Genomic DNA, 23,489 nt, shown 5'->3' with positions numbered 1-23,489 from the left:
CTCACTTTTCTACTTTTCTCTTAGCGAGTTGTTTCTCTAAGCCTGTAACTTTGGCCTACTTTGACGACAAGGCGCGAGTGGTAGCAATGTACATTTCCTTATCAGTTAGTGTAAGTGTAACTCGCAAAATACGCAAAAGTATACGTAGATGCTTAACGGAAGCATAATACATTGATGTCCCCGGCTTCTTGCTTGCTAGCAGCTGCAGTACTGTCAAGCCATGTCAGCGTTACCCGCGCCAAAAGCATTCCTGCCGTTAAAACAGGCACGAGCCCCAACCACGACGAATACGCCCATTTTGCAGGCGGGGAAGCATCGCATATCCAGCCACCCCATTTCTTCTCACCTATCTCCCTCTCTTCTTTTCGAGAAAGCAAAAGAACGGTCACGACGGCTGGGCGCGACGCGGTCCAGTCTCGAAAGGGGACGAAATGACCTAGACCCCGCTTTCCCTGTGGCATCACTTGACCAAGCGCCGACGCAGACAAATAGCCGGCTGCGTGCTTTCGACAGCGAAACGGCTTCTGCCGTCGCCAACGCAACCGGGAACCCGTCTTCGCTTCTGGACGAGCGGACGCATGACAGGAACTATTCCGACGTGCGGCAGCTCCGGCGATTCGAGACAGGAAAGGGAAAAAAAAGAGGAAAGGACGGCCTGGGGAGTCGCCCTCGTTCAGGCTTCCCTGGGAGCAAATTTCCTCGACCGTACGGGGTGTGCGCTGGTTATATTTGCACTTGCCCTCAACACCAGCCTCATTTCCTCGGTGCACCCGTATCGCTGCTTCCTGAGTTTTCCCGGCAGTGAGCCGAGCAAAAGCTAGCCAGCGCGTGGGGCTTCTTCTATCGTCGCCTTTTGCCGCCAGCCGCCTTGTGTTCGGACTATCTTAACACATACGAGACGTCAAGCGGCGAGGTGCCGAAGGAGACGCATCGGGTTATAACTAAGGTTTCGCCGTTTTCACGCCAGCTTCGCTTTTCGAGGAAGCGTGCTAGCTCGCGATCTTGAATCTATATGTCAGCTGGGGCCCTGTTGCTGCAGTTTCGAAAGAAGTTGCACAACAGGGCTGTACAGCGCGTACGTCGGCACGCCTGTTCGTGCTGGTGGCAGCCTTCGCCTGAACACCCTTGTCATTACGTGGCACGTCGCCTGACTACTTGACCATCGAGACGAGACGCAAAGCTTGAAAACATGTAGACAATCGTCTGCAGGCATTCCCCTTCGTAGTTGCCGCATCAGGCCTAAAAAGACGGCATTTCTCTCGCAGCACAGAATTATAAGTCTTATTCGTATGCACGTTAGCGAAGTTTGGAAACCGAGAAAGACAGAAAGATGGGTAAACAGGAAAGGGCAGATAGGCAAGCCAGGCGGGATTACGTGGTTTGCTATCCTGCTTGGGGAAAGAAGAAAACGGAAGACTAAGAGCTAAAAGAAGAGAGAGCGAGTACAGCACCACCGCAGTGAGCACAACACAGCACAACTGAGAAACAACACGCCGCGGTAGCGAACTGGTTTTGGCGTTGCGCTGCGGAGTTCGAGGTCAGGGGTTCGATCCCAACCATAGCGGCCGCATTTAGATGGTGGTAAAATGTAAAAACGCTCATGTACTTGGATTTAGGTGCACGTCAAAGAACCTCAGGTGGTCGAAATTAATTCGGAGTCCGGCGCTACGGTGGGCCTCATAATCATACCCTGATTTTTACACGTAAAACCCTGTTATTTATTTCAATTTTGACGTCCGTGGGGCAGTTCCTTCTTGAATTTCCCCTGATCGTCATCATCGTCGTCATTGTCAGTCTCATTAAGCACATTGCAGAGCAAACACCTCTCTATCCCTCAGATGTCCAACTCTCCCTACCTGCATCATCTCAAGAAGGAATGTTGCTAGCTGCGGGCGGACCTATAGCCTTAGAAGGGGTGCTGGCAATGGCTCCGCTTAACTACCCAATACATCTGTGAATTTTCGAAGCTCATCGTTCAACACGATTCTCTGCAACCCTCGACTTCGTTTAACAAAACTTGCCACCTATTCTCCTACCCACGTTCCCATTGTGTTACTCCTATTTTTACTTGTTTTTCTTGCGCCGTATAATCGAATCGGGGTTTTTGGCACGTAATACCCCAGAATGAAATTTAAAGAAATACTTGTTTTCATTTTGTTCTGCACTGTCGCTTTCCTGCCTTTTAAATCAAGCGCATTTTTTTCGATACGACTGGTCATTGCATGATTTTTATTTTCCTTTAGCGTTTTAAATAGTGTAAGAAGCGGATAACTTTCGTTAGCCTTAGTGTACAAGTAGCAAACTTTAACAAGAGCCAACCGTAACCTCACCTCTTTCTTTCTTTTTGTGCGACTGCAATGCACGTGATGTGTGATTAAAGGTTTTTGTTAGCGGATATACATGAAAAAAAAGAGAAATTAAAGCAAGAAAATCTTGCAACCCACATTATAGAACGAAATATTCAAGATTTCAGCAGTCGCGTTCTTGTCGCTACTGTGAGTAAGAAGAAACGCACATTACAGAAAATATAAAAGAGAAACGACCGAGTTTGGGAACTCTGCTGTCAACAATGCAAAGATTGCGGCGGCTGAAAGTGGCGATACGGAAAATGTCTTTCCAGGGCTTGCACCACTAGACAATGTTTCCACCTCGGGAAGAACGAACGCGAGAAGCCTGCCTTGCGCTTAGCACCGCTACGCAAGACTGTTGCGTGCAATCGAGTGGCAACAGTGAAACGACGCGCTCACTTCCGATGCAGTCCGTGCATCGAAAACCGTCACCGACTTAAATGGCATGCACGTCGTACCCGGTGCTGTACTCTCTCTGTTTCCCTTCTAGAACCAGCCAAAAACGTGGCTGATATCTCGCCGACTGGCCGGCGGAGGTGACTGGCGAAACTCGAGGGTTTTCGGTGTCTGTGCGGTGCCATCGCACACTAGTGGAGCTGGCGGATGGCAACCCGTGCATTCCGAGTTCACGGAAACCGTGAAGGTGGCGCTGAACGTAGGCAGCGCCACCGAGGAGTGCCTTCTCGACGGCCCTCCTCGTCCACGAAAACTGCCTGCCGTACCGAAGCACGTTTTGCGCTAGCGGTCTTATCGTTGCCTTCGAACGAAAAAGCAACTCAGTTTGTGAGCGCGAGTTTGGTGCTTGGAAACAAGTCACGTGATGGAAAGTTTCGCCACGCGTGAGCACAGCCAAAGACGGGTATGCTTGCGAGTACAGTCCTTTTAGATGGGGGAGCGAGAAAGATGCCGAGTTTATTTATTATGAATAAAAAGGCGCTCTAATTGTCTACTGGCATTATGAAACATGGTTTACGTCTCGCAGCGTCCGTACTTGTTCTGTACCGCGCACTTCGTTAAATTAAAGAAAAAAGAAATTACTTGAATTGTGGGGATTAACATCCTGAAACTGAACAGTCGGTTCTGAGGTATACCGTAGTGCAGAGCTCCGGAATAAATTTGACCACCTGGAACCTGATAGATCGCCAGATAAAACTAATCTGACTCGGTCTCGCTGACAAAATACCCCCCCCCCCCTCCCCTCTTTTTTTCTTAGGGCTCACTTAAACTCAGGCCCGCCAAGACTCCTCTCAGCCGGGTTCACTCACACTCAGACTCACGGGTCGATCCGAGCCTGAGTGGTTCCTGGAATTGCTTAAATTGCGCCCAATACGCAGTATAAGAGCGTTTACGCATTCATCGACCACCGCTGCGACGATCGAACCCGCTTCCTTGTGCTCAGCAGTGAAATTTCACAGTCACGGAGTTTTGCTGTTGTTCTTGCCTCAAAACATGGCTCGTACCCACAGAGGTCATTGACCACGCTGGGTTGTTTGAAAAATGCACCCGACAAAATACCAATCGGGGTAAAGGCAAACATTAAGAACGAAGCATTAGGAAACTAAATGCTAACACAAAATTTGAGAGGACCTACTTATAAACTTAGTAAAAATACAAATAAAACAAAATAAAGTGTCCATGGTCGGTACCTTAGCAGCGTAACCTTCCGGACGCTTCTGCGACCTTGTGTAGAGCAGTAATCACGGACCCATGGCTTGTGCCTAATTGGCGAGCACCAAAGGACAATATGTTTGCTGTTGTGAGCGCTAAACTTAGATTACCAGTTTGAAGTATGAAGAACATTAAGCGAAGGGAGGAGAAGCGGCGGCGAGAAATAAAAAAATATGGTTCATAGTTGCTGCTTCATTACAAAAATTTGGAGGTCGCTTAAGCTTCGCCTACAAGAGTGGAGCGCGATGGTATTCAAAGCTCCCTGACTGCTTCTCGTGCTTCCCGGCAACTGTAGCTCATATAACCGCAATGGTTACCGGGAAACGCTGACAATGAATGTCATGCACGAAGGCGAGCTTTCTGGTAGAAACGCGACCTCTGAACGCAAGCGCCATCTGGATGGTGTTGCGAGGAACCGGGAGCGCCGCTCTATGAATGGTAGGGAGACTGGAAAAGGAGCTTGTGCTTGAGTTTCCACGTAACAGAATTTTATTTTCTCGTATATTCAAATTACATTCCGAGGCTATCGTGTGTGTAGGTTGTAAGCCGTACTTTAAGATTTTTCTGACGCATTTTACATTCAGAAATTCAATTATGCTGGTAACGTCCTTGTGCTACACGTAGAGTCTGTGTGGTTGGGTATGCGCGGTTCGCAATGATTTGTCGCGCACAAGACGGTCAGCGCTGGACGCCGACACCAGATTTTCTGCGACACTAGGCCCTTAACGCTGTCGCGTTAAAAGAGAAGAGGTTAGTTATGGATAAACCAGACGTACGAAGATAAAGATTTAGGCCGTGAACTCTACAACGGAAGCTTGATAACGTCATCTCGCATTGTCATGAAAGGAATGTGCTTGTGTTCCACCGGAAATTTAGATGTCGAAAATCATCTGTTGAAAGTAAAGATGATTCATTACAATTTAGAAGTAAAAGGCGTTTAAACCTAGCCCCCGTTGTAAAAACGAAATCAGCAAGAATATTTAAGGCTGGACCATTTCGTGACGACTACGCGAGCGAGTCAGCTGATTTACTTAAAAAGATTCTACTACATCTGTGGACCCAGACAAAGCTGACCTCAGATAAATTGTCTAGGGCAAGAGTCGAAAATATACTCAGCAGGTCTGACCGATTATTACAAGTTAAATGTGTACGAACGGAAAGCGCATGTGTAACAAATTACTACTTTAGATTTCTGTGGGCGCAATTTCCTATTGGCCAGAATAAGTTCCAGAAATTCTTCAAGAAATATTGGAGTGTAATCAGTCAGACTGAGAGCGAAAGAGAAGTTAATTTGATTTGTAATGATGCCAACTCCAGCCCTTAAATTTTGTGTTGCGTCCGTAGAAACAACAAAGTGAGGCGGACATTTTCTAAGAAGATCTTGAAGGAGACCTTCAATTATGCGAGCTGGAAAAATTTTCGCGTGTTTTGTAAAAATATCCCCAAAAATCAGTTTCACCTTCAACAAACTTGTTTTTGGAGAAATCAGGCACGGTAAACGAACTTTAAGTTTTGAAAACAGCGTCTGAACAAAAACAACTTGTGGCTGTCGATTACGGCACCAACGTGTTCTGCAAGATGAATCAGGAAAATTGATGAAAACGGACGGTAAACTACAGAGGGATGCGTTGTAAAGCTTCAGAAAAGTCAGGACAGCAGGTTCCTTAAATCTGGACTCAAGCGGAATAATTGCAGCCTCCAGATAAAGCACTTAATTGGCCAAAAAACTTGGCAGCCCAAGACAAAGGTGCTGATGCACGTCTTGAAAAGTGAAAACAGCCGAATTTGAGAATGGGGCGGACGTAATGTTTATAAATCATCAGCAACGTAGTCCAACGCATAGCTGTCCTTTTATTACTGAACCCGCGCGACAATACCGTTGCAGGTTTTCCTTTACTAGCATTCGCTTGGACTTGCTGCTGCCAGTTTAGCGTACCATCCTCAGTTATCCCTAAGTACTTCGAAGCTGCAACTTGAGGTGTCGGCTCACTTCGATAATTACAAGAGATGAAAACGGGAGCACAAGTAACGGACGCGTATTTCGTGTTGACGTTTTCCTCTTCTTTAGCGCTGTATCATGTTTCACAATACTGAGATGATGTCGAAATAGAGATCTTAGCCCTTGTTCTTGCTTACTGCACTGCCAGTCATTTTATTCTTTTAGTAGAGCAAGCTGCTGCTTTGCATTCTTGGATGGCCTTATGGTGATTATTTATACTCAGCGCTAAGGCCTAAGCGTCCACAAATGTACTCATGGCGGACGGGGGACGCCAGTGTGCAAGCCTGTGCTCTCCGCATGAGTATGGCGAGGTCTGTGCCTAATGTTGAAGGTATTAACGCGAAGTAGTGCGATCGGAGTAGTACTCGCATGGGACGACGCGCAGGGGTGTTGTCTGGACTATCTGAGAACCGCGGATGCTTAGATAGTCCGAGTGAACAACTGCATGGAATAAATATTACTATTTATACATGTACTCGTGTACTTCACCGCTTTTGTAAACCTGTGGCTCCTCCTTTGTTTCGTGGCGTCGATGTTTATGTTACAGCTATTACATGACAAGTGATAAGAACGCTCTCCTCGGGTTGGAATCATTGTCATGCAATATGGCTCCACAAGTGGGTTGCACAAGCGAACATTGCTTACCATATTGTTTGCGTTGACAGGGCCTATGCTGTTCACGTATATGTTCACTTTGACGTACGTTGGATGCCCTAAGGAAAGAAAGAAAAATAACGCGCGTTGGTATCACACTGAGACAATGTCAAGAGTGAGAGTTACATAAAACGCAAGAAATAAGGCACAAAGTTGTTTGCATTCGGATAACAATAAGCCGCCAAAACATTATCGACGATAAAGAACACAGGTACGCTTCGTAGTTTAATCAATCATCAAAGCGGGAAGCAAGTAAAAATGCACATCTTATTTTTCTCCGGTCTGGTCGAAGGGCACAGTTCTGGAACGCTAAAGCGACTTCCGTGGGAGAACCCGATGCAGCAGCGGCTCTTTTAACTAATGGCGAAGGATCAATGTATCATCTATTAGTTTTTTGGTTTTTTCACTTTCTTCTTTTGTGCGACGCGCACCTTAGTAATCTTCCTGTTCCCACACGTTGCAGGAATGAAAAGGCTGACGAATGAACACACGGGGCCAGCCATATATATACGCGTCGATTGATGGGAAACTGTGAAACTTCGAGCGCAATTTCGGTGGTCTCAGTTTCAGCAGCGCGCCAGATAATTGCTTCGCCCGCAAGCTGCTGGTGCAATGCGCCAGCCTCCGTTACAGAATGGCGCACGGTGCTATGTCTGAAACGACGACGAATGACTCTCGCACCCGGCCGTACAACCTGCACAAATTTCGTGCGGCTTCCCTCCGTTCCTACGACGAAAGAGCAAAGCGCCAAGGGACATTTGCTCTCGCGCTTCGAACTCTGCTCGATTTGTCGATGGAACATACCCCGGAAGCAATTACAGAGCTTTCTATGTCTATTTTCGTTTCGCACAACTAGTAATAAACCCGTACGAAGTCACTGTTTTGTTTGTGGAACCTAACACTCTTGGCGGATTGTATATTTTATATTTTTTTCCTGAATATTACACCAAATGTGTTTGGAAGCGATTTCGTTTTCGCTTGTTTTTTCCCTACTGCACACTTACTGCGATTCGCGTTTGTTTTCGGTTTGGTTATGTTTACCAGCTATGAATCGCAGTTCCTCTCTATAACAATCAGTAGGAGGCAGCTGTAACCGAAAGATATTCGCACGAAAGCAGCAGGAGAGTATTTTCGTCCCCAGCCTGTGCGATTAGTTATGGTTCTCAGGGGCAACACGTTAGCCCTTCAACGCTGCATTCACCCTTTCTTTTCCTTTATTCAGCAAATACTACTTCCATCTTCCGAATTTTTTAAATAAACATATGAATGTTAATAAATATATATTAGATCAGAGATACTCAAGGGATTCTTCACGCTCTACGTTTCTTTTCGCGCTAGCTGGATGCATGTCAAGCGTGGGGCCACTTCTATGATAAGCGTGTTCCCGTACGTAAATTTTTCGTACGCGCTACAGTGGCTGGCAGCAACCTTGGTGCTACACTGCGATAGTGAGGCCGCTAGTTTCGATTATCAATCAATCAATCAATCAATCAATCAATCAATCAATCAATCAATCAATCAATCAATCAATCAATCAATCAATCAATCAATCAATCAATCAATCAATCAATCAATCAATCAATCACAATTTTTCACATTTCGCACGTGCGCACAGTTTAAGCTTCCTATTGCTTTGTCTCCACTTGCATTATTGCCTGTGTGTAGTGTAATGCGCGCACCCGGCTTGCTAAGGTCGAAGGAAACACGTAACTCGGCCCTACTCCGCAACGCACGCAAAAGGGCGCCGGGTCGGGTTCGCTGACTCACCTGCAGGGCGTGGAGACTACAGCCGTGGTACGAACGAAAGGGGGTTTATTACGTGTTACGTATAGAAAGTGCGTACAATACCGGGTTTACTTCAACAGCGTGGCAGTCGCAAACTACGGGTGAAAGCTCCCGGGAAGTCCGCTCAGCCACACAGGCTCTTCCGAGCTATAGGTTCGCCACACAAAGGGGCCCGCCTTGCTCAGAAGGGCGTGAGACCAAATGGGTCCGCACGTCCGACAGCCAAGAGCACCGAAGGTGATTCTACGTGGCGGTAGCACCTGCGTACCTCGGATGCTGAAGTAGAGAGATGCCGAAGAGAGGGCGAGAGGGGCCCGCTCCTTGGGCACTGCTTATACGCCCGACTCACGGCGTAACGTGAACCGCGCGCGCATGCAGCAGGCTCCGCGTCACGCCGGCACCAGCGGCCGCGGTGAATCTACACGTATCAAAATAAGGCTGGAATGGCGTGTCTCCAGTGATCGTGCGGGCGAATGGTCCTAGTCGCACTTTGAACTGTAGACGGTGTTCCAGAGGGGTCCCAACAAAGTTTATGCCTGGAAGTGGCTTATTCAATATCAAATGTTATGTGCTGAATGCTATGATAACTCGTTATCGTGATACCCATGGGAACATAAGTTACCACTAAATTAAAAAAGAGGAAAATAAGCTGGAAATAACAAACTGAGAGAACAATATTTCTTTCGTCAAGCTTTCTATACACTACAGGCTTCTTCAAGTGGTCTATCTGTGTCCAGGACGAACGATCGCAAGTAGCGTTTCCACTCCAGTTCCACACCGCCAATCTTGATCGTGAGGCTGCCAGCGGGGAGCGACGGCTATCATGATACGGTTCTTGTCCACAGTTATGACGAAAGACAACCTTAGATATTACTCTCCTGACCTCATTTCGCTTCTAGAGGCATGAATTAGGGAAAGCAGCGCCTTTAGACCACAACGTCGCAGATTCCCACGTGGCGCGTCATACACAAACAAGAAATGCGCAAATGTTTCTTCCCTATAGGTGCATTACGTCGTTGCACGGGAAACAAAAACTCTTCCGTAAAGGAGTTGCGAGCGTTGAATACTACATAAGAGCGAACGCGTAAAGCTGCGGTGAACGTGAGCTGTTGTTTGAACAGGCAAAGCCGACGGCACTCTGAATATTTTTTTTTTTCATTTTGTTTCGATGAACTTGCCAATCGATAACATGGAATCTCCCACAACTTGAGTGCGTGTGTTCAGAACTTCACCGGAAATTATTCAACGGATCAGAATAGAGTCGCGAAATAAGAACACTGAATTCTCTTTTTCCCCTCTCTGTCTTCTGATCACGAAGCTGTGGCTGCAGCCTTTTTGTATGCAGTTTAGTGAAAGCTTGTTACGTGATTACGGTAATCTATTAAATACGGGCGGCGACGGGCAAATGCTGCGCATCACCGCAGATGGGTTTCAACGTCGCCAGAACATAAAGAGTTTTTTAGCTTTTGTTAGGTTTGGCACCACAGGTATAGAGAGCTAAGAAAATAAAATTTTAGATGTTGATTTGTACAATTCTGCTCCCCCCTCCCCCAAAAAGAAAGAAAGAAGAAAAGAATGCTTATAATAATGCGGCTTCTGAAATGTAGAAGGCACAGGCTGAAGCGGTAGCTCATAAGTTTATAAAAAACAACCTTGAATATATTATTGGGCATAGAATTGTGATCTCCCACGTGGACACATTTACGCGTCCAGGAAAAAACTTAATGAGCCTCAGCCAACACAGCCTTTGTCATTCAGACCTGATATCGCATGTAATCCGCATCTCTCAAGAGTCTGCGTCGATGATTATGTTGAAAACCAATGAGCAACGTATAGAAATAGCCGTAATCAGCGCAGCATATGCCTCACAGATTTCACATTATGTTACGAACGCGAATTTGCACGGCTAACGCCTCATTGTATTATTGCGGCCTTGTCATGGGGACGTCCAGTTCCTCTCTATGTGTTCAGTATAGATTCGCAAGACTTAAACAATCTAAAATTACTGAATTGTAACTTTTTGTCTCTGATCCTTGCTCTTCACAATTGAATTGGAAGAATGAAATGCGTATATTGTGCACGTATTCGTTACATGCATCCTATTTCAGCAGCAGTCTTCGTTCAGGTCAAGAACGTGGCCGAGCATATTGCATCGTGAGCGCTTGCAAAACTGCATGCTTGCTTCAGTGTAACTCCCAAGATTCTGTCACGAACATTTATTTTGCTTCAAGTTAGGAATACTCCGTAATTTTCAGTTGGCCAGGCCGGCATCTACACTTCGAAGCATGGAAGTTTTAGGCCATATATAATATAGTCTTTGGCATCGACTTTATGATTCTGTTGGACGTTAGGAGAGAGGCGTGTTAAATATCTAGTTGCTGTAATTGTTCTGGCATTATAAGCAACATATTTTCTGGGAACCAGCCGAAACGTAATTAACGTCTTCCTCTACCCCTCCAACTGCCTCCAATGCTATATTTGAAAAAGTGCTTTTGCATATCTCCTTCTATGCACTATGATTTACGTATCTCTTCCGTCATACTTTCGTTTTCAATCCTGCCTTACGGCTTGCTTGTTTGGTTTTGATCAAAGCTTGGATTTTAACTTTCTTTTACACGTCGCCGTACAACCTTAAAGCCTTCATATACATGGAGGCGCAAACGTATTCGTCTGTAGGTATCAAACAGAAAACAGAAGTTGCACTGCGGCCCATAATTATGCAAGAACATACATCTGCAAAAACGTGCAGTTTACGCTGAATTCGCATGTTGCGTCACGTGTACAGAATGCTTTGCCGAGTCGAAAAAAGCCCGGTGAGATCTCGTATATACTGCGTCGCGGAAATCTCAAAGGGACCACCTCTGCGCGCTACCAAGCCCATAACCGGAGGGCTTTGTGTACCGCTAATAAGTCTCGAGCGGTTTCAGAATGTTCTATTTCATATCTGCGTGTCAACTGAAAAAAAAAGAGAATAAACGAATAAAAACGCACCCTAAATTGGAAGTTTCTTTTTTTTGCTTCTTAAATATAAGCAGTAACCAAATGCGAATTTTAGCTAGGGACAGCGTAAAATATAGTACTCGCGAATTTCATCTGAGCACTGGCATACTTTATGCAGCCATAGTGATCGACCACCAATTGCTTTCAACGTAACTTCCGTTGCACTGAGCGCTCGCGCGCACACGCACACGCACTAACACTGTGCGGCTGCATCTGCACATGCGTGTGTCCGAACCCTCTTCCCGACGCCCCCCGTGAATCTTAACAAGTACGAGCGACTGCCAAGAAGAGCGTCAATCTCCCCGCACCGAGGGAAGCACCGGTCTCGTTCTCACCCATTCCGTAGGTGGGCCACGCGCGCTTGTCGTACTGCTCCAGCATCTTGTCGAGGAAGGCGAGCCGCGGGGTGGGCACCACCGGGTCGTCTCCTCCTGGCGTCTCGGCTGACGTCGCGGGCGAGAAGCTCGTCGCGGGTGAGTCACTCTCGCGCTCCACGCTGCTCAGGTACACCTCGCTGCTGCTGCCCGGGCCTCCGGTGTTGCCGCTGCACGAGCGAAACGCGAGTGAAGCGTTGCTTGTTATCAAAATCATCACTCGCGCCGTCACGAAACGTGAAATCGACAGCCGGAAGGCATCCTGTCTTGTCGGGAAGTAAATTCTTATAAGGAACGCAGAACACCGACCAAAGTGGGGCGGAAGTAAATTCTTATAAGGAACGCAGAACACCGACCAAAGTGGGGCTGTCGAAGAGGTTGACATATTACGGAGTCCACATGGAAGCCATGTTCACTAACGAAGTTTGTTCGCCAAACTAGCGAGCAGACCAAGTTCTCCAGCAAGTTAAAGAGCAGGGCTACCGTGTTTCAAGACTTCAACCTTTCAATCTTTCAAACTTTAACCTCTTTGACAACAATAACTTGGTGACCGTTTTGTTTCCTAAATTGCTAATAGGAGTCGGGAATCGAGTCAAATGACGCCCATTCGCCCGTATTCCCCGGCTGTACTTTTCCCAAACACGTGCCCCTTCTTCTCTAGCTACCATGGTTGCCACACTCTTCCTGATTCGACGTGCTTTGGGCTTGGGCCAGCCGGCAAACGGCCGCCGGCGTCGTCGTTCAAGCCGTGTGGGCCTCCACTACCCAACCAGCCATTAAGCTATCACGCATGGATACGCTGACAGTGTTGCCCCTGCTTGCATTTTGACCAGAAAGCTGGTTGCAGTTTTTATTAGTTCTCTTAATTTTATTTGTTACGGCAGAAGATAAACTAACCGAATTAAATATAGCACATACGTGACGAAATTGTTTTCATCCGAAAGATGGAGTCTAGTGATACTATTACGCTCTGCTTAAGAAAATGAAATTGTGATTATCAACACCGCTATATCATGACGTAGATGAGATACGCTTCCTGCAGGCGTTTTTGATACTAATTTCCGCTTAAGGCAAAGCTTTCAATAACAGTCCGTAACGTAATACCGGTCGTGTGCTCACGTCAGGTGCAAGAACAAGATTTAAAACATTGAGGTGTTACAAAGGAAGACATAGTCATCTATTTATATGAGGCTTTGACGCCTTCATTTCCTCCGTACCGCTAATTCGAGCCCTTTCCCTCTCGGTGCTATCAACGCAGTTCAAAGTACGACGATCCACGCGGAAACGCAGACGGTGCGTCGCTTTCTGTGACAGCGTTTCAGTAAAACGAGGTGCGGGCAACGCCAGCGAGGACGTTTCCCAGATAATTTCATAAGAAAAACACATCTCCGTATGAAGTCGTTTCCTTTCGTCGCTCGTTTAACGCTTTACAAAAGATATGCAGTGCACCGAGGTACTGCGGCAAATGTCGTACGCACTTTTAATTAAAAAATTCTTCAGCTAATTATCCGACGGCGGCCGATTCCATTGTTGGATTTGACGATACACCGGGAAGACGAGGAGCACCGCTCCCAAAATGTGCCAGCGAGTATACTTTTCCTTCGTCGGGGTAAGCAGGGCCAGTGCCTCTACAAACTTCAATCGAGAATTCTTGTTAATCGTGTTACGGAAGTTGCCTGGCATAGATAGACTGTGCAAGCACATACAACCGGAACCAGTTCATCCCAAAAGAAGACACCCTTCGGAGCGGTGTCATTGTTTGCGTCACCGCACGTGTACAGAGAAGAAGAAATATATTATTGAACATATTGCACAAGTTTAATTGAACAAGTATGGAAGATTATCAAAAGACCACGTGGTTCTTCGCACTGGCAGTGCGAACAAAGAAGACTCCCGTGGTGTAAGTAGTGAAGGCCGTGTGAGAAGTGTCACAAACATTTCACAGATCTACGTTGAAAAGACAATGCATAACCTGTCACGCAAGCCATACGGGCCACTGAATTCGTTAGTGAGAAACCAAAGTTGCAATGCTAAATTTTCCGCTAGAAATACTTCTTGACAGTTCAGAATGTTCTCTGCAGATCACTGGACATTCGCCACATCCGCTTCTTGTTGCCCCGTTTCATAGTAATCTCATAATTCTATCACGTGGTGCATTCACTTTCTTTTCTTTATTTACTATTCATATTGTTACGGTGCATTTAGACAGGACCGTGCGCGCCAGAAGGATACGAAGAGGAAGTGGTAGACTGTCTCCTGGAGCTGTGACCTTTTTACCAGCCTGCGCTATTATCATTAGCTTTCCCCATGTAAACAGCTGTATATACATTTGTGCATCGGGCTTCCTCTTCGTAACACTCGGTGGAGGTGAGGGGTTACGAACAGGAAGCCCGATGCACAAAGGTATGTACAACTATTTACATGGGGAAAGGTTAGTGGTAATCGCGCAGGCTGGTACAAAGGTGACAGGTCCAGGAGACACTCTACCACTTCCTCTTTGCTCCCCTCTTGCGCGCACGGTCCTGTCTAAATGCACCGTAACAATATTAACACGTGTACTTGTTTATCTTTATCGGGCGAGCATGTTTCACCGCCTAACAAATGTTATCGCACAGCGCCGGGCGCGCCTGGATGTATCGGAAGTTTCTGGAATGTTATCGATGGTTCCATCCGCTGTCTGTCACCGAACATTGTGTAATCTGATTGCTTGTATGCCGGACGCGAATCGTGTAGAACTTTGTGGAAGACATGCGGGTCCCAGCGATTACTCTGGAACATTCGACGACTGATGTATAAAAGCCGACGCGCTCGACCCGCTGATCAGGTTTTCGACGATCGCCGAGTGTGTTCGCCGCTGTTGTTCTTTTAGTGTAGCCTGCTTTTGAGGGCACAAGTTCGCCCAATAAAACGCTAGTTTCGCTAATCAGTTTTGCTGCCTTCTTCACCGTCTACTACGTGACAATATTCTGACAGTCGTGAAAGCACAGTGGCCATAGGAGCGGCTAGTTGTCTAATGGAGATAACGGTTTCATTTTAAGCGCACAATCCCGCGAGGGCGGTGAAAAGTACCATAATCAACACTAAGAAGAGGTGGTCAAATAACGTTTCACACCACAAGCAGATGGCATGGCTTTCTGTGCAGTGGCGTAGCCTAAACAGGCGGTAAAGAGGCGGGGGGGGGGGGGGGGGGGGGAGGGTTATGTGCTTACCGAGCACGTGCACCTCCCCCCACCGTCCTCCGCTATCGAGAAGAAATATTGGCTACACTGTTTCTATGAACTATTTGCGACAAAGTGAAATGTTAGTCTGCCCACGCCTGCGTCCTCTACGAAGAAACTAACACTGCCGCAGAGCTAACATCCTACTTCCCTGGCAAATCGCATTGAGAGGGAATAAAATAAAGAACGCAATAAACGTAGACGTGGAGTGTCCTCTGGAGTATCGAATGTGGTACGGTGTCAATTAGCCGCAGCAAGGTCGCGACAGCCATGGTTGTCGAGAGGCTCATTCGATTTGCAGCGCAAGCCCCCATCATGCTGCCCGCCTCTCTGTAAGCGTGTGGCGGCAGCTCAGCGAGATTGAGTGTTTTCCATCGCCGAAGCTCTGCGTACGAAGATGCGATGTTACTGTGCGGAGCGATGACGAAAAGCACTTGAAGGCCGCAGTCCCGACGCCTCAGGGGAGTACGCGCAGCTCGGGAGAATGCATCCGCCACTGGTTTTAGGCACGAGAAGGACATCGCTGGAGCTGTGCGCGAAAGACTATATTGGTTTACCGAGCAGTTTTGCGACGCGACGTACTTGTATAGAGAAAATTCGTTCTTAAACTGATAGATACGAATTGCGCGCTCTGAGAAAGCGCGATCCGAAAAGAAATTGTCGTTTCTTCTTTACGCGCGCTATGCATGCGGCCGATGTTTGTGAGATGCTGAAAAGGCTAACGCGCGCACGCAGGCTGATAATAATAATGGATGCGGCTGTGCTGGTTGGACAATACTCGGCAACATTGAAAAAAATGCAAGTATCTCAGCGCAGAACAGAAAGCGAGACAGGGAGCACAGTGTCATTATTGCCGATATCTCGCGACGTTGCGATGCTTCTAAGGCATTATAGCAGATTTGGTTACCGGCAGCTGTGTTCACGTTTGTAGGTGATACCGATTCACTCCTGCGTAGCGTGACGGATGTTGTAACATTAATAGAAGAGTCGCAGCTCCCTCCGGAAGTTGTGGGTTGAGGCAGATTGACGTGCGGCAGTAAAAGTTTGGCCTTAATATATAGCTCGTGCGACTCCTGGACGTAGAAGAAAAAGGGCCGGCACACTAGTAACTGTGATGTTCCTTGCGGCAGGACTTGGGATTTGTTAGACGCGCCGTGCGCGCTTTGTCGGAGCACCTGTCCTTCTTTCACTGTGAACGTATATTTACAACCGAGATCTGCTGGGCCTGCTATCTGCTCCTATCACCATTCTCTCGCAATCCGGCGTTCTGATTGGCTTGCGGAAAGCGATTCGTTTTTTTTTCTTTCGGCGACGACAATTGCTCTCGGACTGATCTGCGCAACGATGGCTTTTCTTTCTGTCTCACGACGTAGAATTTCCTGTGGCCGATTTTGGCGTCGACAAGAAATTTTCCGGTGTGAAAAAAGCATAACAGTTCGGTAACGAATGCGCACCGCAACCTGATTGTGCAAGAGCGCGATCTCTTTGCTTCGGCGCCTTTATATCGGCGGTAAAAGTCATCATCATCAACCTATTTTATGTCCCCTGCAGGACGAAGGCCTCTCCCTGTGATCTCCAACTACCCCTGTCCTGCGCCAGCCGATTCGAACTAGCGCCCGCAAATTTCCTAATTTCATCGCCTCACGTAGTCTTCTGCCATTCTCAACTGCGCTTCCCTTCTCTTGGAACCCATTCTGTAACCATAATGGTCCACCGGTTGCTAACCTACGCACTGCATGACATGCCCAGCTACATTTTTTTTCTCTTACTTTTAATTAGAATATTGGATATACCTGTTTGCTCTCTGATCCAAACCGCTCCCTTTCTGTCTCTTAAAGTTATGCCTGGCATTCCTCGTTCCATCTCTCTTAGCGTGGTTCTTGACTTGTTCTCAAGCTTCTTTGTCAGTAGTGTCTTTAAAAGGGCTGGCTGGTTCATCTTTAGGATAAAAAACAGAAACAGCGGGACACAGGACGAGCGAGTAAAGAACACAGGACAGAGCGCTGCTCTGTCCGCTGCTCTATCCTGTGGACAGCGCTCTGTCCTGTGCTCTTTACTAGCTCATCCTGTGTCGCGCTGTTTTTGTTTTTATTCTTTGTCAGTCTCCAAGTATCCGCCCCATATGCCAGCACCGGTAAAATGAACTGATTGTATACCTTCCTTTTCAATAATAAAGGTAAGCTTCCAGTCAGGAGCTGGCAATGGTTGCCGTATGCCGCTCCAACCCATTTTTATTCTTCTGTATATTTCCTTCTCATGATCAGGGTCCCTTGTGAGTAATTGACCTACGTAAACGTACTCCTTCACAAAGTCTAGAGGCTTACTGGCGACCTTCAACTCTTGTTCCCTTTCCCGGCTATTCATCATTATCTTTATCTTGTGCATATTAATTTTCAACTCCACTCTTGCACTCTCTCTGTTTAGGTCTTCACATATTTGTAGCTCGTCTCTAGTGTTGCTGAACAGGACAATATCATCTGCAAACCGAAGGTTGCTGAGATATTCGCCGTTGATCCTTACTCCTAAGCCTTCCCAGTTTAATAGATTGAATACTTCTTCCAAGTACGCAGTGAATAGCATTGGAGAGATTGTGTCCCCTTGTCTGACCCCTTTCTTTATAGGTATCTTCCTACTTTTCTTGCGTAGAATGAAGGCTGCTGTGGAATCTCTGTAGATATCTTCCAAGATATTTACGTAAGCGTCCTGTACTCCTTGCTTACATAATGCCTATATGACTGCTGGTATCTCTGCTGAATCAACTGCCTTTTCATAATCTATGAAAGCTATATACAGAAGCTGATTGCACTCTGCAGATTTCTCGATTACCTGATTAATGACCTGGATGTGATCCATTGTAGAGCATCCCGTCCTGAAGCCAGCCTATTTCATTGGTTGACTAAAGTCCAGTGTTGCCCTTGTTCTATTGCAAATTATCTTGGTGAATATTTTATATAATACTGGGAGTAAGCTAATGGGCCAAGAATTTTTCAATTCTCGAATGGATGGATGGATTCAACTTTCTTGTACGTCCGGCAAGGTTTAACGCGACCCAGGCTCAGGTCTCCCACGGGGAAACGTCAAGGCCCTGCCTCAACGCTACCTCACGGGCTCGCTGGACTGCCCGCGTTTGGATTCCGAGGTCTGAGCTGCGCAGAGCGGCGGCCCACCTCGACGACAGGGTCTCCGGAGCAACTGCCATCCTTCCTATAACTACATTGCACTCCCACAGCATGTGTTTGAGTGTTGCTGGTCCTTCCTGGCACAATTTGCACGTGTTGTCCTGATGCTTATCTGGGAAGATACGTTTCAGACGGAATGGATTAGGGAAGGTGTTCGTCTGGAGTTGTCTCCAGGCGACGGCCTGCCTCCTGTTCAATTTGGGACTCGGCGGTGGGTACATCCTTCTGGCGTTTAGATATGCACTGGTTACGTCGTTGTATCTGGTGAGCCTGTCCCGTTCTGGGCGAGGAGTGTTCGCTATCGTGCGAGAGGTGTTGCCCTATTCGGCACGGCGGGTCATGTCTCCCGCCGTCCGGTGCGCCGTCTCGTTTAGGTTCGGGAGCGCGTCGTCTTCCGTGGTGACGTGCGCGGAGAACCACATGCTCCTAGAGCTCGCGGTTTTAATTCTGCCCGCTTTGGCCAGAATGGACAGGGATTCCTTGGAAATTCTACCTTTGGCGTAATTCTTTACTGCCATTTGCGAGTCGCTTAATACGACTTCGCATTCCTGTTCTGTGAGGGCCAGCGCGATCGCTATTTCCTCCGCTATTTCCGAGTGTTTGGTGTATACACTACATATGGTTCTGATTTTGGAGTTTGTGTCTATGACTACGGCGGTGTATTTTTGGCCGTTCGGATATTCGGCTGCGTCGACAAAGCGCGCGTTTCTCTTTCTGCCGAATGAACGGAGCAGAGCCTCGGCTCTTGCCTTTCTTCTACCTCGGTTGTAATCGGTATGCACGTTTCTTGGGATGTTTGCCACCGTAAAGGTGTTTCTGATTTTGTTGGGGATTTGCATTTTCTGGCCGTGCTGGTTGTGGTGTGTGTGTTCAATTCTTTAACGTCTCTCTTTTTGTGGATTAGCATAATGTTTGCAATCTTCCAGTTCTCTGGGACCCTGGAAGTCGATAGACGCTTCGTATAGAGAGCCGCCAGTTTTTCAAGCATCATGTCTCCTCCATCTTCGAGTAAATCTACTGTTATTCCATCTTCTCCTGCCGCTTTTCCCCGCTTCATGCCTTGCAAGGCCCTTCTAACCTCATCGCTAGTTATAGAAGGAGTTTCTGCAATCTGTTCATTACTGCTTCAAATGGAGGTATCGTGGCTCCTCTGCGTACCGTACAGGTCAGTATAGAATTCTCCGCTGCTTTTACTGTACCTTCAATATTGCTGATAATATTACCTTGCTTATCTTTCAGTGCATACATCTTGGTTTGTCCTATTCCAAGTTTCGTTCTCACTGATTTCATGCTGCGTCCATTTTTTACAGCTTCCTCAGTCTTTTCCAGTCTAATTTTGAATATCCCTTATTTCTTGCTTGTTGATCAGTTTTGACACTTCCGCAAATTCTATCTTATCCTTTGAGTTGGACACTTTCATTTTTGTCGTTTCTTTATTAGGTCCTTTGTTACTTGGGATACCTTTGTTACTGGTTGCCTTGGTACCTTACCTCCCACTTCAATTGCTGCCTCTGAAGCTAGCCTAGTTGCGGTTTCATTCATTATCTCGATGTCATTTTCATCTCTCTATTCTAAGGCCGCATATTGGTTTGCAAGTAGCAGCCTGAATTGGTCTGCTTTTACCCTTACTGCGTCTTGGTTGGCCTGTTTCTTCTTGACCAAGTTTGCTCTTTCTCTGTTCAAATTGAGGTGAATCTTAGACCTAACCAACATATGATCACTGCACTTTACCTAACACTTCAACATCCTTCACTATGCTTTCACTGGCAGGAAGTATGAAATCTATTTAATTTCTTGTTTGAAACCGCCAGCAACTACCGATCATGAAAACGGATGAAAGAGTGAAATAATTGTTTTAAAATAATCCGGTCACGACTCAGCACGTTGTGATGGAATGCCAATAAATTGAGCCTGACAGTTTACGAAACATCCAGCTTGCAGAAGCGCAGGGATTTAATGCTGATGGGAGCGTTAGCTCATCAACGTTGAAGATTAGTAAAGGTGCTCGTACGTTAAATATTAAAACATGGCGATACACACTTAACTGTAGAGCTGCTAGACATAGACGACAATACGAGACGTATACGAGCCAACGAACTGATGAAAATACGACAATCATGGCTTCTTACACAACCGTCACAAGTGTTTTGAGCTGCCTTGATGTATTGTTCTAAGCACTTAATCAGCATATATCAAAACATCACTTCAGAAATAACCACAACGATGAATTTCTTTGGGAACACAAGCCTTTAAGCATATTATGCCTTGAGATACTGCGCAAGCGTTCGACCTTTTTTCTTACATTAACGGCGAAGCAAAAAGGCGTTAGACATATCTAAGTGAGACCACAGAAATAGATGGACACAAATTCATCCGATGGCCGCTTTGTAGTTGGCAGGGTTCGATTGAATTTGCAGGCCGTGCAGCAATTTCCGGGAAAACAATATTTGTGACGTTTAAAGCATCTCACTACAACATCAGAATAAATAAATAAATAAATGAATAAATAAATAAATAAATAAATAAATAAATAAATAAATAAATAAATAAATAAATAAACTCCTTCATTCCACCCTGTGAAAGGAAGGAAGGAAGGAAAAGTGGAGAAGGAAAGGCAGGGAGGTTAACCAGTTTAGCTTAACCGGTTTGCTACCCTACACATGGGAGAGGGATGGGGGAGATGAAAGATGGGGAAGGGGGAGAGGGAGAGAGAGTACATAGCACAGCACACACACATCGTCCGTTGGAGTCCATGAATCTGGCATGGCACGTGATATCACTGTCACAGCCGCTTGTCCAATCCCGTCTCTTTCAAAAACCGAAGTAGTCCCTTCGTCGCCTTCACCTGCGATGTCTTCTATCGGCGGCATGTGAAAATCGTGTCGAGGTACAATGGTCTAGTGTCAAGGTGCGCTAGAACAGATGCCAAGGACTGTCGCTGAACATAATATTCAGGACAGTCGCACACCCTATGAAAGAGGATGTACAGCGAAGCTGGTGTGGACGTTAGACAACGTTACAGAAGCACCACCACCACAAGCGGCGTACTTCAAGCGCGCACGCGCGTGTGTGGAAGTGCAGCATACATCCTCATTCTTCTAGGCCATCCATCAAGCGCAAGTGCCTTATTGAACGAAAATAATACTTAAAAGTTTACTACGTCACAAAATGCGTAAATCACGGCGCACACACAAGCTGCAGACAATCCAGGTTCGGATTGTTATTCGAATATCATCATCATCAGCAGCAGCCTAGTTACGCCCACTGCAGGGCAAAGGCCTCTCCCATACTTCTCCAACTACCCCGGTCATGTACTAATTGTGGCCATGTTGTCCCTGCAAACGTCTTAATGTCATCCGCCCACCTAACTTTCTGCCGCCCCCTACTACGCTTCCCTTCCCTTGGAATCCAGTCCGTAACTCTTAATGACCATCGGTTATCTTCCCTCCTCATTACATGTCCGGCCCATGCCCATTTCTTTTTCTTGATTTCAACTAATATGTCATTTACCCGCGTTTGTTCCCTCACCCAATCTGCTCTTTTCTTATCCCTTAACGTTACACCTATCATTCTTCTTTCCATAGCTCGTTGCGTCGTCCTCAATTTCAGCAGAACCCTTTTCGTAAGCCTCCAGGTTTCTGCCCCGTAGGTGAGTACTGGTAAGACACAGCTGTTATACACTTTCCTCTTGAGGGATAATGGCAACCTGCTGTTCATGATTTGAGAATGCCTGCCAAACGCACCCCAGCCCATTCTTATTCTTCTGGTTATTTCAGTCTCATGATCCGGATCCGTGGTCACTACCTGCCCTAAGTAGATGTATTCCCTTACCACTTCCAGTGCCTCGCTACCTATCGTAAACTGCTGTTCTCTTCCGAGACTGTTAAACATTACTTTAGTTTTCTGTAGATTAATTTTCAGACCCACCCTTCTGCTTTGCCTCTCCAGGTCAGTCAGCATGCATTGCAATTGGTCTCCTGAGTTACTAAGCAAGGCAATATCATCAGCGAATCGCAAGTTGCTAAGGTATTCTCCATCAACTTTTATCCCCAATTCTTCCCACTCCAGGTCTCTGAATACCTCCTGTAAACATGCTGTGAATAGCATTGGAGATATCGTATCTCCCTGTCTGACGCCTTTCTTTATTGGGATTTTGTTGCTTTCTTTGTGGAGGATTATGGTGGCTGTGGAACCGCTATAGATATCTTCCAGTATCTTTACATATGGCTTATCTACACCCTGATTCCGTAGTGCCTTCATGACTGCTGAGGTTTCGACTGAATCAAATGCTTTTTCGTAATCAATGAAGGCTATATATAAGGGTTGGTTATATTCCGCACATTTCTCTATCACCTGATTGATAGTGTGAATATGGTCTATTGTTGAGTAGCCTTTACGGAATCCTGCCTGGTCCTTTGGTTGACAGAAATCTGAGGTATTCCTGATTCTATTTGCGATTACCTTAGTAAATACTTTGTAGGCAACGGACAGTAAGCTGATCGGTCTATAATTTTTCAAGTCTTTGGCGTCCCCTTTCTTATGGATTAGGATTATGTTAGCGTTCTTCCAAGATTCCGGTACGTTCGAGGTCATGAGGCATTGTGTATATAGAGCGGCCAATCTTTCTAGGACAGTGTTCCCACCATCCTTCAACAAATCTGCTGTTACCTGATCCTCCCCAGCTGCCATCCCCCTTTGCATAGCTCCCAAGGCGTTCTTTACCTCTTCCGGTGTTACTTGTGGGATTTCAAGTTCCTCTAGCCTATTCTCCCTCACTTTATCGTCGTGGGTGTTACTGGTACTGTATAAATCTCTATAAAACTCTTCAGCCACTTGAACTATCTCATCCATATTAGTAACGATATTGCCGGCTTTGTCTCTTAACGCACACATCTGATTCTTGCCTATTCCTAGTTTCTTCTTCACTGCTTTTAGGCTTCCTCCGTTCCTGAGAGCCTGTTCAATTCTTTCCATATTATAGTTCCTTATGTCCGCTGTCTTACGCTTGTTGATTAACTTAGAAAGTTCTGACAGTTCTATTCTAGCTGTAGGGTTAGAGGCTTTCATACATTGGCGTTTCTTGATCCGATCTTTCGTCTCCTGCGATAGCTTACTGGTATCCTGTCTAACGGAGCTACCACCGACTTCTATTGCACATTCCTTAATGATGCCCATAAGATTGTCGTTCATTGCTCCAACACTAAGGTCATCTTCCCGAGTTAAAGCCGAATACTTGTGCTGTAGCTTGATCCGTAATTCCTCTA

General features: G+C 46.5%; 1 protein-coding gene across 2 annotated transcripts in view; it reads right to left on the bottom strand.

Moving 5' to 3' along the window:
- The window catches only part of LOC126530947 (glycine receptor subunit alpha-2-like), a 134,339-nt gene that overhangs the window by 16,913 nt on the left and 93,937 nt on the right, over window positions 1-23,489 (bottom strand). For both annotated transcript variants that reach the window (XM_072288241.1, XM_050178277.3), the window contains exons 2-3: window positions 11,790-11,998; window positions 6,661-6,728 (exon numbers count right to left, since the gene is read on the bottom strand). In XM_072288241.1, coding sequence (XP_072144342.1) covers window positions 6,661-6,728; window positions 11,790-11,998 — 277 coding nt within the window. The remainder of the gene's footprint in view (window positions 1-6,660; window positions 6,729-11,789; window positions 11,999-23,489) is intronic.

This window comes from Dermacentor andersoni, chromosome 5 (genome assembly GCF_023375885.2).
Source record: "Dermacentor andersoni chromosome 5, qqDerAnde1_hic_scaffold, whole genome shotgun sequence".
Taxonomy (NCBI): Eukaryota; Metazoa; Arthropoda; class Arachnida; order Ixodida; family Ixodidae; genus Dermacentor; species Dermacentor andersoni.
This window is presented reverse-complemented; position numbering and strand designations above follow the sequence as displayed.